We start from the raw sequence: 17,529 nt of genomic DNA on the forward strand, positions 1-17,529 counted from the left end.
GAATCAGTATTTTCTCTGATGACTCACACATCACTGAACTCTCTGCTTTCACTGCTCACTTCCCACTTCCCACTTCACAAGCCAGAAGAAGACAATTTCATCCAACGTAATAGCTCTTTAGCAAGCCCTTAAGTCCCTTTTCAGTAACTTTGCAAATTGTCCTTACCTCATGTTGATTGGAATTTCTGTTTAAAGACTGATGGAACCTGACTGCATCATATCTACAGGCAATGTGTATCAAATTGAACTCATAGAAGGTACTGAGTACAGGAATAGGGTTGTTATGTTGAAATTGTATAAGATACTGGTGAGGCCTAATTTGGAGTACTGTGTGCAATTTTGATCACCTACCTACAAGAAAGAGGTAAATAATGTTGAAAGAGTACAGAGAAAATGTACAAGGATATTGCCGATTCTGGAGGACCAGACTTATATGGAAAGATTGGTTAGGTTAGGACTTTATTCCTTGGAAACTAGAGGATTTGATAGAGGTATACAAAATTAAGGGATATAGATAGGGTAAATGCAAGAAGGCTTTATTCATATATTCTTTAATGGATACTGCCTGACCTGCTGAGTTCCTCCAGTATTTTGTGTGTGTTGCTTTTTTTTACTGAGGTTGGATGGAACTACATCTAAATGTTATGGATTAAGGGTGAAAGCTGAAAAGTTTAAGGGGAACGTGAGAGGAAACTTCTTCACTCAGAGGGCCGTGAGAGTGTGGAATGAGCTGCCAGAGCAAGTGGTGCATGTGTGTTTGATTTCAACACTTAAGAGAAATTTGGATAAGTACATGGATGGGAGGGGTGGAGGGCTATGGTCCAGATGCAGCTTGATGAGACTAGGCAGAATAATATTTAAATGGGTCAAATGGCCTGTTTCTGTGCTGAGATGTCCTACGACTTTAAGTCTTTTCCTCACTGATTGTTAATTCTGTTCCTCGTTTTTATAATCTTTTCACCTTTGGTCCTTAACCCACCACTAACGGGAACTGTCCAGATGCCTCATCATTTTCTATGCTTCTATCAGATACCTTTTGGCCAAAGTATACGGTCCCAATCTATCACTGCACCTCTGGTTTCTCATCCCCAACCTCATGTACTTAAAATATATTTGGACAGGTACATGGATCAGGAAGATTTAGAGGAATCTAGACCAAAGACCAGCAAATGAGACTAGCACAGGTTGGCACTATGTAACAGCAAATGAGATTAGCAAAGGTTGGCACCTTAGTAGGCATGGACGAGTTGGGCTGAGAGCTTGGTTCTGTGGTGGAAAATCATATGACTCAATTGACAATAGACAATAGGTGCAGGAGTAGGCCATTCGGCCCTTCAAGCCAGCACCACCATTCACTGTGATCATGGCTGATCATCCACAATCAGTATCCAGTTCCTGCCTTATCCCCATAACCTTTGATTCTGCTATCCTTAAGAGCTCTATCCATCTCCTTTTTGAAAGCGTCCAGAGACTTGGCCCCCACAGCCTTCTGGGGCAGAGCATTCCATATATCCACCACTCTCTGGGTGAAAAAGTTTTTCCTCAACTCCGTTCTAAATGGCCTACCCCTAATTCTTAAACTGTGGCCTCTGGTTCTGGACTCACCCATCAGCAGGAACATGCTTCCTGCCTGCAGCGTGTCCTATCCCTTAATAATCTTATATGTTTCAATATGATCCCCTCTCAGCCTTCTAAATTCCAGAGTATACAAGCCCAGTCGCTCCAATCTTTCGACATATGACAGTCCCGCCATCCCGGGAATTAAGCTTGTGACCTACGCTGCACTCTCTCAATAGCAAGAATGTCCTTCCTCAAATTTGGAGACCAAAACTGCACATAGTACTCCAGGTGTGGTCTCACCAGGACCCTGTACAGCTGCAGAAGGACCTCTTTGCTCTTATACTCAATTCCCCTTGTTATGAAGGCCAGCATGCCATTAGTTTTCTTCACTGCCTGCTGTACTTGCATGCTTGCTTTCAGTGACTGATGTGCAAGAACATCTAGATCTCGTTGTGCTTCCCCTTTTCCTAACTTGACTCCATTTAGATGATAATCTGCCTTCCCGTTCTTACCACCAAAGTGGATAACCTCACATTTATCCACATTAAACTGCATCTGCCCACTCACCCAGCCTGTCCAAGTCACCCTGCATTCTCATAACATCCTCCTCACATTTCACACTGCCACCCAGCTTTGTGTCATCGGCAAATTTGCTAATGTTACTTTTAATTCTCTTATCTAACTCATTAATATATATTGTAAACAGCTGTGGTCCCAGCACTGAACCCTGCGGTACCCCACTGGTCACCGCCTGCCATTCTGAAAGGAACCCGTTAATCGCTACTCTTTGTTTTCTGTCAGCCAGCCAATTTTCAATCCATGTCAGTACCCTGCCCCCAATACCATGTGCCCTAATTTTGCCCACTAATCTCCTATGTGGGACTTTATCAAAGGCTTTCTGAAAGTCCAGGTACACTACATCCATTGGCTCTCCCTTGTCCATTTTCATAGTTACATCCTCAAAAAATTCCAGAAGATTAGTCAAGCATGATTTCCCCTTCATAAATCCATGCTGACTCAGACCAATCCTGTTACTACTATCCAGATGTGTCGTAATTTCACCTTTTATAATTGACTCCAGCATCTTTCCCACCACCGACATCAGGCTAACTGGTCTATAATTCCCTGTTTTTCTTTTCCTCCCTTCTTGAAGAGAGGGACAACATTAGCCACCCTCCAATCCACAGGAACTGATCCTGAATCTATAGAACATTGGAAAATGATTACCAATGCTTCCATGATTTCTAAAGCCACCTCCTTAAGTACCCTGGGATGCAGGTCCCCAGGACTTATCAGCCTTCAGACCCAACAGCCTATCCAACACCATTTCCTGCCTAATATAAATTTCCTTCAATTCATCCATTACCCTAGCTCCTTTGGCCAGTATTACATCTGGGAGATTGTTTGTGTCTTCCCTAGTGAAGACAGATCCAAAGTACCTGTTCAACTCATCTGCCATTTCCTTGTTCCCCATAATAAATTCACCCACTTCTGTCTTCAAGGGCTTAATTTTGGTCTTAACTATTTTTTTCCTTTTCACATACCTAAAGAAGCTTTTACTATCCTCCTTTATATTCTTGGCTAGTTTACCTTCGTACCTCATTTTTTCTCTGCGTATTGCCTTTTTAGTTACCTTCTGTTACTCTTTAAAAGTTTCCCAATCCTCTGGCTTCCCACTCGTCTTTGTTATGTTATACTTCTTCTCTTTTATTTTTATACTGTCCATTGCTTCCCTCGTCAGCCACGGCCTCCCCTTACTCCCCTTAGGATCTTTCTTCCTCTTTGGAATGAACTGATCCTGCAACTTCTGCATTATTCCCAGAAACACTTGCCATTGCTGTTCCACTGTCATCCCTGCTAGGATATTGTTCCATTGAACTTTGGCCAGCTCCTCCCTGATAGCACCATAGTTCCTTTTGTTCAACTGTAATACTGACACTTCCAAGTTTCCCTTCTCCCTCTCAGATTGTAGATTAAAACTTATCATATTATGGTCACTACCTCTGAATGACTCCTTTACCTCAAGGTCCCTGATCAAATCCAGTTCATTGCACAACACTAAATCCAGAATTGCGTTCTCTCTGGTAGGCTCCAGTACAAGCTGTTCTAAGAACCCATCTCGGAGGGACTCCACAAACTCCCTTTCTTAGGTTCCAGTACCAACCTGATTCCTCCAGTCTACCTGCATGTTGAAATCCCCCATAGCAACTGTAGCATTACCTTTGCGACATGCCAATTTTAACTCTTGATTCAACTTACACCCTACATCCAGACTACTGTTTGGGGGCCTATAGATAACTCCCATTAGGGTCTTTCTACCCTTAGAATTTCTCAGTTCTTTCCATATTGACTCTACGTCTCCTGATTCTATGTCCCCTCTTGCAAGGGACTGAATATCATTCCTCACCAACAGAGCCACCCCACCCCATCTTCCCATCAGTCTGTCCTTTCGATAGGACGTATACCTTGAATATTCATTTCCCAGGCCCTGTCCACTTGAAGCCATGTCTCTGTTATTCCCACAACATCATACTTACCAATTTCCAACTGTGCCTCAAGCTCGTCCACTTTATTTCTTATACTCCGTGCATTCATATACAATACTTTTAATTCATTACTCCCCTCACCTCCCATATCAATTCCTATTTCACTTGGCCATTCTGTACTATCTCTTCTTGAGCTTTCTGCTCTGTTGATTCTGCTGTCTTTCTTAACTTTTCTTATTCTCACTTTCCCTTTATCTCCATCCTTATATTTCCAGTTCGTCCCCCCCCCACTACTTAGTTTAAACACACCCGTGTTGCAGAGGCAAACCTGCCTGCCAGAATGCTGGTGCCCGGCTTATTAAGGTGCAACCTGTCCCTTTTGTACAATTCATCCTTACCCCGAAACATACCCCAGTGGTCCAAGAATGTAAATCCTTGCTTCCTGCACCAGTTCCTCAGCCACACATTCAGATCCATTATCTCCCTGTTCTTGACCACTCCAACACGAGGAGCTGGAAGCAAACCGGAGATAACCACCCAGAAAGTCCTGCTTTTCAGCCTTCTTCTGAGTTCTCTGAAGTCACGCTGTAGAATGTCACCACTCTGTCACTCTCTAATTCCATTCTATAACTAAGTGACCAGAATTGAACACAATATCCTAACAGAGGCCAAACAGATATTCTACAAAGGTTCAAACTGACTTTCCTGCTTTTATAATGCATACCTTTATTGATAAAGCACAAGATTGTGTATGCCTTATAACTTGATTTCTCAACTTACCCTGTCATTTTCAGTAACAATATATGTACCCATCCCTCTGCTCCTGCACCCCACACCCAATTAGAACAATATCCTTCATTCTGTGTGTCCTCTCCTCATTCATCTGAATAAAGTACAACTTCACACATTTCCACATTAAACTGCATGTGCCACATTTCCAACATCTGCAGATTCTCTCCTGTCTGCCACATTTCTTCCTGTTTTTCCATCTTCCGCACTGTGTTAGCTAATTTTTCACCACCGAGGAGCAGCAAGGAGCTACTGAGGATGATAATAAATAAGGTTCCCGACACGCAGTTCCCTCACCCCTTGTGCACACCTACACTAGGATCTTCTTGTGTTGGAGATGAGGTCCTTGAGTTGAGAGATGTCTTGGTTGTCCCCGATGCCCAGTTGGTTCGCCTCTGGAAAGGAACTGGTGTTGCACACCTGCGTCCTTGCTCGTTCTGATTGGCTAATGTGTCCAGAATTGGGGTGGAAAAAGGGAGAAGGGGGAGGGTTTCTGGAGTCCTTTGTGTTGATGGGAATATAGACAGTGACTGAACTGGAGCGGCTGCTCGAAAGCCATGTTCTCAGGATTTAACTTCGCTCCCACTACATCCAGCCGCAGCGCTCATCCGCACATTAAGGCTGAAAACAATTAAACGCTGCACAGTCAGAACGATTACACTGCAGAGCAAGAATTACTGTTTTTGTAAACGTATTTATGTCAGTGGTGCAATAAATAATGCAATTCATAAAAAAATAAGTTACATAAAATGTCAAGTGTGCTGCCATCCCCAACAATGACCGGCAGATGAGGTCGGGAAGTTTCCGTTGGGCACCACGCCTCAAATGCATCTCCTGATTAATGCTGCAAGATCAATAGTAATTTAAAGTTAATGTTGCCACTAGAGCTATTTGCTTCCCGCTTGGGAATTCGCCGAGTGCCGAAGCGCATACATTCGGTGGTTATCCTTAAGTGGAGCTCGCTCACTGGTGGCGATCTGTTTAAAAGAGAGAGAGATGTTGCTGTACCTCGCATTCGCCGTCACTGCGCCCTTCTGTTAATGCGATGTCTACTCGGCAGCAGAACACCGCAAAGAAATGCAGCCGACGCTGTTCCGGAGTGTGGCATAGGGTTTTCCCTCATCTGTTCCTGGTCTTCCTCCTGCTGATGTACGCGGTTTTTGGAGCGATCTTATTTGAACGGCTAGAAGGCACCAACGATTCGGCAGAGGGCTACGACACTTTTTTGAACAAGCTGTGGGAAATTGCGAACGAAACTCTTGCCAACGAAACTCATGCCAACGAAGCTCATGCCAATGAAACTCATACCAACGGTACCCGAATTTATTTTCGGTTAGCTTTTGCTCTAACTGTTCACAGCCAATCTTTAGTTTATGAATGGACAATTAACCCATTAACACTCCTCGATTTCCCCTCTCTTTTTGCATTACTATATATATACACTTACAGTAATTTCTAGTTTTAATTATTATATATTGAAATGTACTGCTGCCACGAAACAAATTTCACAATATTTTACACCAGTAATGTTTCTTTAACTAATGCGCAACATGAAATCTATATGCTGAACGAAAAAAAACAAAATTGCAAGTATTCATTATATACGATATTTATTATATCCTTTTAAAACATCTAGCTGAATGATTATTCTAAATGTTTCGTCTGTGTGAGAGTTATATAAACTTTTATTTGTAGAGACTGCGAAATACCAATTTAAGAATCGAGTTAGAGAGCAAATGAAGTATTTTCAAATTCATTGGTCCGACCTTAAGGAAAACGAAACGCAATGGAACTTTCTCGGGTCTCTATTTTTCTGCTGCACCGTGTTCACGACCGTGGGTAAGGAACCTGTGTCTACTTTATGAGTTTTAAGATGCGTTTGTTGCGGTTTTTAATTACTTCCATCCGCCGTATAAAGTTCTGCCATTTTTTCCTGGTGATTCCATGTTCTTTTCAGTTTTGGTTTTGGTATTGTTATTGTCTTTATTCGTTTATTAGACCTTATCAACTCCAAGGCTTCGAATGGGTCGCCGTGGTCCGAATCTCAAACTGAAGGGGAAAGTTTTGAACAGCCAGCACAGGCCTGAAACACAACTCATTTGGTAGCTGCAAATCATAAACACGTGAGATTCTGCAGCTGCCGGAAACCCAGAGCAACACACGCGAAATGCTGGATGAACTCAACAGGTCAGGCAGCGACTTCCGAATGAATGAACGGTCGACGTTTTAGGTAGAAACTCTTCTTCAGCACCTTCGGGACGGTTTATTCTTCTCCACGGATGCTGCCTGACCTGCTGAGTTCCTCCAGCGTTTTGTGTGCGTTGCTATTGATCAGGGATTGTGCAGTTTCCAACAGTAAACAAAATTAAATAGCAGAAAGAGCCAATCTATGATTTTTGTAGAAGTGGCAGGTGGAGGGAATGCTTTAATATAAACTGTATGTTCTGTCTTTCAAGCTGGAGTAGCGAAACGAATAGAACAGCATATTTAATACTCATTCTAATCGGGGTTTACTTTCGGCACAACCCATGTTTAATCAGTGTTGTTTAAAACCTGAGTATCTAGTCTTACTTTATATTATGTTAGCGGAGTTTATACAGTAGCTGTCGTGGTCAGATCTGTGGTACATGCCAAGAGGCAAGAGACTTCAGGTACTGGCGTCGGGAGGAACAAAGACATCAAACTGCTGGAGGAAGTCAGCGGGGCAGGCAGCATCTGTAGAGGTAAACAGGGGGTAGATGTTGCTGGTGGAAGCCCCACCTCGGAAATGAGAGCTCAAATTTAAGTTTATTGTCATTCAACCATGCACATGTATACAGCTAAATGAAACAACTGTCCTCTGGGGACATGATGCAAAGCACAGTACATACAGTCACACAGAGCTCTGATCCAGTGCATACTCTCACAGTCCCTTACACCACGTAAAGGGGGAGAAGGCTTGGGCACTGATGCCCTGAAAACATGCATGTACCCACATTGCTGTTCTTTCACCTTGCGTGTCTACAGCCTAATGGTATGAATACTGAGCTCTCCAAATTCAGATAGCCCCACACCCCCTCTCTTCCTTTCTCTTCCCTACTGATCCACCCGGGTACTTTGTTCACTGCACCTCCGAATCTACTGTGACCTGGTTTCTTTCCCCTCTCCCATCTGATTTCAGCTATCATCCGTCCAGCTCCATGAGATCTCCTCTTCCCACTGTTCCAACATGCTCAGCATCCCTCACTGATGAATGCTGCGACGTGCCTGCAATGCTGCTGCAGGTTCTGGTGCAGCTGTGCATGCATACGCTTGTGCATGTGACAGTAATCTCAACTGATTTGCTTCCACTCATCACTTTCCTTTCTTCTCAGATTCCATAATCAGTCTGCAGCCCTCCATGATCTCCATCAGTCACCTCTCCCACCGTCTCTCCTCTTCTCCCCGCCACCTTCTTCCATCTGCCCATCATCTATCACTTGTTAGCTCCTGCCTCACCCCTGCCCTTCACCCCTTTAGGCTGATTATCTCCTCCTTACCCTCTCAGTCCAGATGTCGGGCCTCCTGTAACACTGACCACCCTTCATAGATGCTGCATGACGTCCCCAGTTTCTCTGCTATTTGATTTTTTTTTTGCTTCAGTACAAGTGCTTGTTTTTTATTAAGTGATTTCCATAGTTATGAAATTAAACTATAGTAATGGATCTACCCTTAGGGTTTATTTGCTAAATGTAACATATTAATGTGTGTGTTACATAGAGCCATGTGGCCCAGTAGTTCCCACATTAAATCGCTTGTCTGTGCTAAGTTAATTGGTGTTGGTTCAGTTACCTATAATAAATATTACTAGATCTATTTTGGAGCAAACTATCAGTCAGAATTCCTATCCCAGCTGTTACCCAGTGATTCCTGTAGTGCATGGATCCTGCAACAAGATAAATTCAGCACTCACAATGACTGAACAGACAGCGAACTTTTCCTGTGCAGCTTCATTCACTGGCCCAGGTGGGAGGCTATCGGGGCTTCTGTCCAAGCCGACTGCTTGCCGCTTTTCCCAGGATATGTCCATGCCCGGGTGTTTCTGGAGAAGCAACACACAGTCTCCACTGGCCCTTAGGAGGCTTTCCATGACCAATGGGCCAAAGTTCATCCAAGACAAGGATGATTATGTTTTAACTCGAATTATGTAACTATTGTACATTTGAATGAATGTTAAAAACTGAAGTTAAGCTATCTATTGGACACTGACAAGTCATATGTTAATTTTACTAATAAAAATACTTACCTTAAGGAAGACTAGAAAATCCTTACCAAAGCGGTTTCAGAATTAGAATATAACATCTATCGAAGGGAACACATCCCAGAATCATTCCTCACATTCCTTGTTATAACGTGTTTATTTAAATTGAAAAATGAAAAACAAAAGTGATTTTATATAAACCTTCAGTCTGACGCTCACTGTAACACAGCTCTTATCAGGCATTAAATATGTGTACTTCGCCTACCTGTCATGATACATGAATATACGGGCAATTCGTCTTTATTGCTATTATGTGCCATATCATATGATGTGGGTGATCATGGTCAGACCATGATTGTTCTTGGCAAATTTTTCTACAAAAGTAGTTTGCCATTGCCTTCTTCTGGGCAGTGTCTTTACAAGACGTGTGACCCCAGCCATTATCAATACTCTTAAGAGATTGTCTGCTTGATGTCAGTGGTCACATAAGCAGGACTTGTGATATGCACTGGCTGCTCATACGACCATCCACCACCTGCTCCTATGGCATCATGTGATCTTGATCGGGTGGGGCGGTGCTTAAGCAGGAGTACATCTTGTATAAGAATGACCTGTAGGCTAACGGAGGGAACGGCTGCCTTACACTGCCTTCGGTAGAGGTATATCTCCATCCCGCCACCCAACAGGCAAATTACAGGTATAAAAAGTGTGAGCAGTCAATACGTATTTAAATTGATTTTGGAAGGAAGAGCACAAAGGAGCCAGGCAAAGCTAAGCGCTGATCTGGAAGCCTTGCATGAGGATATACCTTTGCAGTGCATTACTCCATGGAAAAGCTCACATATTCCACCAGCTGAAGGCATCATATTTATGAATTGCCTGTACTCGCTCAGACCCGGGAGCAGGAATGGACTTCACAATGCCCTAAAGAGACAAGGAAATCACCAATTTGGAAGTTTGGAGTCCTTGTGCATCACTGCTTTGATCCCTTCAGGTCAAATAGAGATACAAGAAATTGCTCTTTGAACAGCTGGTGAATGGATGGAGAGGAGCATGAACAGTACTGGTGTGTGAAAATCCTGAAACTCCTGTACACGTAGTGGCCACATCATTAGATACACCTGTATACCTGCTCAGTAATGCAAATTCTAATCAGCCAATTATGTGGCAGCAGCTCAACGCATAATGGCACGCAAACATGGTCAAGAGATTCAGCTGTTCAAACCAGACATCAGAATGGGGAAGAAATGTGATCCAAGTGACTTTGACTGTGGAACGATTGTTGGTGCCAGACAGTGTGGTTTGAGTATCTCAGAAATTGCTCATCTTCTGGGATTTTCACGCACAGCATTCTCCAGAGTTTACAGAGAATGGTGTGAAAACCAAAAAAAATCTAGTGAGCGGCAGTTCTGTGGGTGAAGACACCTTGTTATTGAGAGGGATCAGAAGAGGATAGCCAAACTGCTTCAAACTGACAGGAAGGTGACAGTAACTGAAAAACCACGTGTTACAACAGTGGTGTGCAGAAGGGCATCTCTGAACACACAAGTCGAACCTTGAAATGGACAATTACTGCAGCAGAAGACCATAAGCATACATTCAGTGGACACGCTATTAGGTGCAGGAGACACCTAATAAAGTGGTCACTGAGTGTATGTCCTTCCGTAAGCAGTGGCAATAATTGTGTTGATTTTGTAGGCTGAAATAAAACTTAATAATTTTGCAGAAAATCATTGCTGAAGAGCAATTGAAATTACATTGCATAATTTTTAATTTCAAGAGGGGTATAAGAAAATTGCAAATTTACATGATATATTTGAAGCAGGGAATTAATATGAATTAGAGTATACAGTTACTGTGCTATCATGGTGATATTACCTGTCATTGTTTATTTTTTGTTTCTGTAATCGTACATCTTAGAGTAAATGTCTCATTTCATTCAGGTCTCTACTATCACAGAAATCTACCGGTGATGTGGTTAGTCACCCAAAAGGAGCCCCCTTCCATAATTAACTCTTGTACATACTGAGTGAAGGGACACTTCAAGCTGCCCTAAATAATATTAGTGAATGTGAAGTTGTTACGTTTTGTCATTTAAAATTTCATAAATCACCATTATTATATTTAATTATTTAAAATATTCATGTGTTCAGTTTGATGTTTCCCCACCTCTAATAGAGCTTTAAGACTAATCAGGGATAATTGACTGATGGAATTGGGATGGTTTATAATAGAACACTGTGAGGAAGATAATGCAGCATTTGAGCATTTGGGTACTGTGATTAGTAATTAGTAAGACAATAGTTGTCAAAAAACACCCACTGTATTCAAGAGGTATTGCTTTTTGATGAGCGTGCTTGCAAATGGAACCTGAAAGGTATGGTCTGGTTTTGCTTTGCACACCCTACTAATTCCTACAAGTGGTGGTGGAGTGATTGTCCATCATGTCCGACAGTGACAGGAAATCCGTGTGGGAGAGATTTTTAAGTGGAAAAGCTGTTACAATGGGACAGTTCCACTCTCTCGACCTCAGAAGTCCGGGTCTAGTGGTACAAACAAGCATCACAAACTGGGGTCTTCCTTGGTTGCAGTGGATGACTATGATGTCTTCTGTGCCATGTCCTGTCTTTCGCTCTCCACGGAGTGCTACAGTACTGTCTTCCTAGCCATTGGATCTCAGTGGAGATCTCACCTTGTTTGTGACTGGAGATCTCATCCGCCTAGTCTGCTGGAGCTGACTTCACAGACTGGGACAGGCATGTCCCTTTCTCACCTGGGTATGAAACCCACCAGCTGCCCGCACCTGGTTTATCCCACCTGTCAAAGCGCTGTACTAGGGTGTGGCTGCTGTCACATGCAAATGGCTACTTGGAGCCACAGGTGAGAGCTGAGTGTCCGGTGGGGACCAAAGGTGAGTGAGCTGCCCCAGAATGGACACGACAAGCTCCTTCACTAGAGTTGCTACCCTTCTCTGGCACTCTATATACCCCAGCACTACAGAAGGAGAAATGCCTCTTCCAGTCCCAACCCAGAAGTTGATTCCATTGGGATAAATAAAATTGCCTGTATGTAACGATGAATAAAACAGGCAGCTGGTGCTTAAAGGCAACACTGTACACCTGCAGTCAAAGATGAACAGTGTTACTTGATTAAACTGAAGCACACATTAATGTTCTAAAGTGATGATTGCATTAAGCAGGAAGTTCTTTATGTTTTTATTTATTTTTTTAATTTAAAATTTACATTTTATTTATTGGAGAATAAATTTAGAGGGCTGGTTCAGACATACAAAGATAAATATATCCCACAACTACTGTGAAAGGGATTCAGTTCTGAATCTGTTCTATGTTCTGAGGAGATGTCTGTGTGGTGTTTGCATGTTCTCTCTGCAACGACGTGGACTTCCCTCACTGCTGCAGTTCCCCAAGTTCATGTTAGTATGCCAACCAGCCACTGTCAATCACTAGTTAATGTGTAAGGTCTGTGAAGAGTTAATGTGAGAGAGAGAAAAAATAACAGTGAAATGGGCTGATGGGATTGCTCTGAGAACTAGCGTAGACTTGAGGAACAGAGTGGCCTCCATCTGTACGCAGGGGAAATATACACATATATATGTACTGATTTGTAAGTTTATTGCCATTATCAAATTATTAAATTGTTTCAGTAAGTTTGATTGAACAGGTTTAAATTACATATTAAGAAATTATGTTTATTGAGAGACATTTCGTGAAGTAAGTCCTTCTGGCTATTTGAGCCTTACTGCCCAGCAACCCCTGACAACCCCAATTTTAACCCCAGGCTAATCACAGGAGAAAACGTAATGACTAATTAACCTACCAACCAGTATGTCTTTGGACAGTGGGAAGAAACCAGAGCACCCGGGGGAAACCCACACATTTCACTGGGAGGACGTGGACTTCTTACAGGGGATGCTGGAATTGAACTCTGAACTCCGGTGCCTCAAGCTGTAATAGTGTCACACTAACAACTATGCTACCATGGTACCATTCAGAGGGATGGGGAACTTTATTTGTTTCAGAATGTTTGAGAAATTGTGACCTTGAAAATGCATTTGTAGATTATTAGCATAAACATAATTGTCTTAAAATTCCTTTTGACCATATTTTCAGGGAAACTAGTGCTTTTAAAGTAACAAGGAGATACCTTTCAAACAAAGAGTCTGTATCTGAAGTTATTCAAGCCCATAGTCTGTGTCACTCATATTTTTGTTTTTAAAAATATATAGTTAAATATTCTTAAAAACAAAAATATGATTGACACATAGACTATGGGCTTGAATAATTTCAGATACAGACACTTTGTTTGAAAAATATCTCTTGGTTGTTTTAAAAGCATTAATTTGATCAAGGGGCTTTTCTTCTGCAATGAACCTTTAAATAGTTTGGGCAATGATTCTTTTTAACTAGATTAATAAATATTAAATTACTTGCGGTAATTCATAAGGAATATTTGTGTTCTCAATCACCACCTGTGACCACTTCACAAAGATTTAGACTCTCTTCTACTGCTATTCAATCCTCAGCATTTCATGGACATTTTATAGTAATTAAAATGAATTATGGAGCAATTTAGAATTGGGAGGCTGTTTAATCTATAACATGTGGAATCTATGAAATGCAATGTATGTTCCCAAAATCACAGCTTTGATAACAGCTGCTGCTCAGCCTTATGCTTTGAGTGTCAGAGGGAGGTGGCTAGGAATGGACCCAGATGCAAGACACAGACACTGAAGTACTAGGGACAGGACTAGGATACAGGCTGAGGGCAAGGACGTGGACACAAAAACTGGGAACCTGGAACAGGACTGGAGAAGAGAGCTAGAAGCCCGGGCTTGGACTCCAAGCCAGAGACTGGACAAGGACCCAGTACCTGGGTCTTGCCCCTGGCTCGGACCCCAGAACTAGGCAAGGACGAGGCTTGGCAGGCAGGCAGGACGAGGCTGGAGTCTTCAGGCTTGGGGCTAGGCAGGAGGCTGGGCACAGGCTGGAGTCTTCAGGCTTGAGGCTAGGCAGGAGGCTGGAGTCTTGAGGCTTGAGGCTAGGCAGGAGGCTGGAGTTTTCAGGCTTGAGGCTAGGCAGGAGGCTGGAGTCTTCAGGCTTGAGGCTAGGCAGGCTCCTCCTGGGCAGGACGCAGTTCACCTGGGCAGGGCGTGGATCACCACCCGACGGAGGCATGGGACAGGAAGGGACAGAACCCAACCACAGGTAACAGCAAGACGGCCTGGCTTACCCAACGGAGGCAAGGGACAGGATGGAACAGAACCAACCGCAGGTAACGGCAAGACAGCCTGGCTTACCTGACGGAGGCAAGGGACAGGATGAGACAGAACCAACCGCAGGTAACGGCAAGATGGCCTGGCTTACCCGACGGAGGCAAGGGACAAGATGGGACAGAACCAACCGCAGGTAAGGGCAAGATGGCCTGGCTTACCTGGGTGGAGGCAAGGGACAGGAAGGGAGCCAGGTACAGGGTGGCTCCAGGTCAAGACTGCAGGCAAGATGAGGCAAGAGTTACCAGCAAGACAAGGCAAGGCTTAAGGCAATGCAAGGCGAGACGAGAGTTACCGGCAAGACAAGGCAAGTCTTCTGGCAAAGCAAGGCGAGACAAGAACTTCAGGCGAGGCGAAAGTTACCGGCAAGACAAGGCAGGGCTTCAGGCGAGGAAACAGAAGGCAGAGGAAGGGATACAAGGAGTAAGGACAAGAACAATCCAGCAGCCACGCATTGGTCTCTGAAGGTATTTATGAAGCCAGCCCCAGTGAGCATCAGCTGACTCAATTAGAGCTCAACAAGAACAGAAACAGGGTAGACAGGAAAACCTGGAGCAAGGGTCGATGGACTGGACCGTGAACCGGAATATGGACTTCACGGACCAGACAATGACATTGAGTGTGAGTAGCACAAGAGTGATTATCTATTTGTTTAAAGATATAGTGCAAAATAGGCCATCTGGCCTTTCAAGCTGCACTGCCAGCAACCCCTGATTTAACCCCAGCCTAATCACGGGACAATTGACAATGATCAATTAACCTGCAAACTGGTATACCCTTGGACCGTGGGAGGAAACCGGAGTACCCGAAGCAAACACACATGCACATGTGAAGAATGTATAATCTTTCTTACAGGTGATGTCAGAATTGAACTCTGAACTTCAACACCCCAAGGTGTAATACCGTCATGCTAACCGCTACACTACTGTGGCGCCCTAAATTGACCATTCAGTCTGTTCCTTACAAAGCAAGTTCAATCTGAATGTTTCTAATCCTCTAAGCAGTCAGAAATACACCACAACTATTTATACATTTCACCTCTTGTTTGGTGGGACCGATACTCTTTTTGAATTTGGGAGCGGTGTATCTGTTTTCTTTAGTTAAATATATTCAGACTTCTATATACAAACTGTAAATTGAGAAAAAGATTATTGATTGGGAATGGTAACCACAATATTGACTTTCATTTGATCATTTAAGGACAGGGCTAAATGTAATTAACTTGCTGAAGACCCCATTTGCTTTCTATTTTGAGCATATTTCTGAAACTTATTTCTGTCTTATATATTCAAATTCCTTGGTGTCCACATTTCCGAGGATCTCATCTGGTCCCTGAACTCCTCCATCCTGATCAAAAAGGTGCAACAGCGCCTTTATTTCCTGAGGAGCATCAAGAAAGCTCACCTCTGTCCCAGGATACTGACGGACTTTTACCGCTGTACCATTGAGATCATACCAAGCACTCCAGCCTGTGGTAAAACTGCCCAGCAGATTATTGGCATCCAATTGCCCACCGTTGAGTACATCTATCATAAACACTGCCTGGGCAGGGCGAAAAGCATTATCAAGGATGCATCTCACCCTAACTGTGGACTTTTTACTCTCCTCATATCCGGTAGGCGCTACGGGAGCCTCCACTCCCGCACAAGCAGGCACAGGAAGAGCTTCTTCCCTGAGGCTGTGACCCTGCTGAACCTCACATCACAGCGCTAAGCAGTATTGCACCCATATTGTACTGTCTCAGTACTTTTATATTTGTGTGCTGTAGCACTTACTTTTTATTCACAGTTATTTTGTAAATAACACTATTCTTTGCATTTCTGGTCAGATGCTAACTGCATTTCATTGGCTGTGTATCTGTACTCGGCACAATGACAATAAAGTTGAATCTAATCTAATCTAATATATTTCCTCTCATAATAACTTTTCATTCACCCTGGGATGCTAGATTGCATGTGGCAATTACATCTTATATCACAACCGCATCTCACTTCGTAGTGCATGTTCCATGGTATCTTTCAGTTTCTGATTGCTTCTTGTTTTTATGCTTTTACCAATTAGGTATCCCTGAATGAACATTACCGCTTATCCAATCATCTCATCATCCCATTAAGTGTGTCTTCATTTTCTGTTTCTCAGTTATTTTTAGATTCTCACGTTATCTCGCTTCTCTCTTCCACAAATTCAAGTTGATGCTAAATTTTAAATGTGGAACGGAGATATTTTGACCAAAGTTAAAATCGGATATAAGGTAAATGAGTTCATAAAACAGGCTCAGTCGGCTAAAGAAACTCTGCCTGTAGTCATGTTGTTGTGTCTTTAAAGATCTGACGTTAGAGTTATAGAACTGTGCAGATGGGCTTGTCAGTGGTGGTTGGCAGCTCATCTAGGGGAAGGAAAACATAGAAAACATAGAAACATAGAAAATAGGTGCAGGAGTAGGCCATTTGGCCCTTCGAGCCTGCACCGCCATTCAGTATGATCATGGCTGATCATCCAACTCAGAACCCTGTACCAGCCTTCCCTCCATACCCCCTGATCCCTTTAGCCACAAGGGCCATATCTAACTCCCTCTTAAATATAGCCAATGAACTGGCCTCAACTGTTTCCTGTGGCAGAGAATTCCACAGATTCACCACTCTCTGTTTGAAGAAGTTTTTCCTAATCTCAGTCCTAAAAGGCTTCCCCTTTATCCTCAAACCGTGACCCTTCGTTCTGGACCCCCCCAACATTGGGAACAATCTTCCTGCATCTAGCCTGTCCAATCCCTTTAGGATTTTATACGTTTCAATCAGATCTCCCCTTAATCTTCTAAATTCCAACGAGTATAAGCCTAGTTCATCCAGTCTTTCATCATATGAAAGTCCTGCCATCCCAGGAATCAATCTGGTGAACCTCCTTTGTACTCCCTCTATGGCAAGGATGTCTTTCCTCAGATTAGGGGACCAAAACTGCACACAATACTCCAGGTGTGGTCTCACCAAGGCCTTGTACAACTGCAGTAGTACCTCCCTGCTCCTGTACTCGAACCCTCTTGCTATAAATGCCAGCATACCATTCGCCTTTTTCACCGCCTGCTGTACCTGCATGCCCACTTTCAATGACTGGTGTATAATGACACCCAGGTCTCGTTGCACCTCCCCTTTTCCTAATCGGCCACCATTCAGATAATAATCTGTTTTCCT

At 43.2% G+C, this 17,529-nt stretch overlaps 1 protein-coding gene across 1 annotated transcript in view; it reads left to right on the top strand.

The window, feature by feature from the left end:
• The first annotated feature begins 5,880 nt into the window (after positions 1-5,880).
• Positions 5,881-17,529, top strand: part of kcnk18 (potassium channel, subfamily K, member 18) — a 30,571-nt gene continuing 18,922 nt past the window's right edge. The window contains exons 1-2 of the mRNA XM_072239669.1: positions 5,881-6,148; positions 6,531-6,674. Coding sequence (XP_072095770.1) covers positions 5,881-6,148; positions 6,531-6,674 — 412 coding nt within the window. The remainder of the gene's footprint in view (positions 6,149-6,530; positions 6,675-17,529) is intronic.

The sequence above is a fragment of the Mobula birostris genome, chromosome 21 (genome assembly GCF_030028105.1).
Source record: "Mobula birostris isolate sMobBir1 chromosome 21, sMobBir1.hap1, whole genome shotgun sequence".
NCBI classification, from domain to species: domain Eukaryota; kingdom Metazoa; phylum Chordata; class Chondrichthyes; order Myliobatiformes; family Myliobatidae; genus Mobula; species Mobula birostris.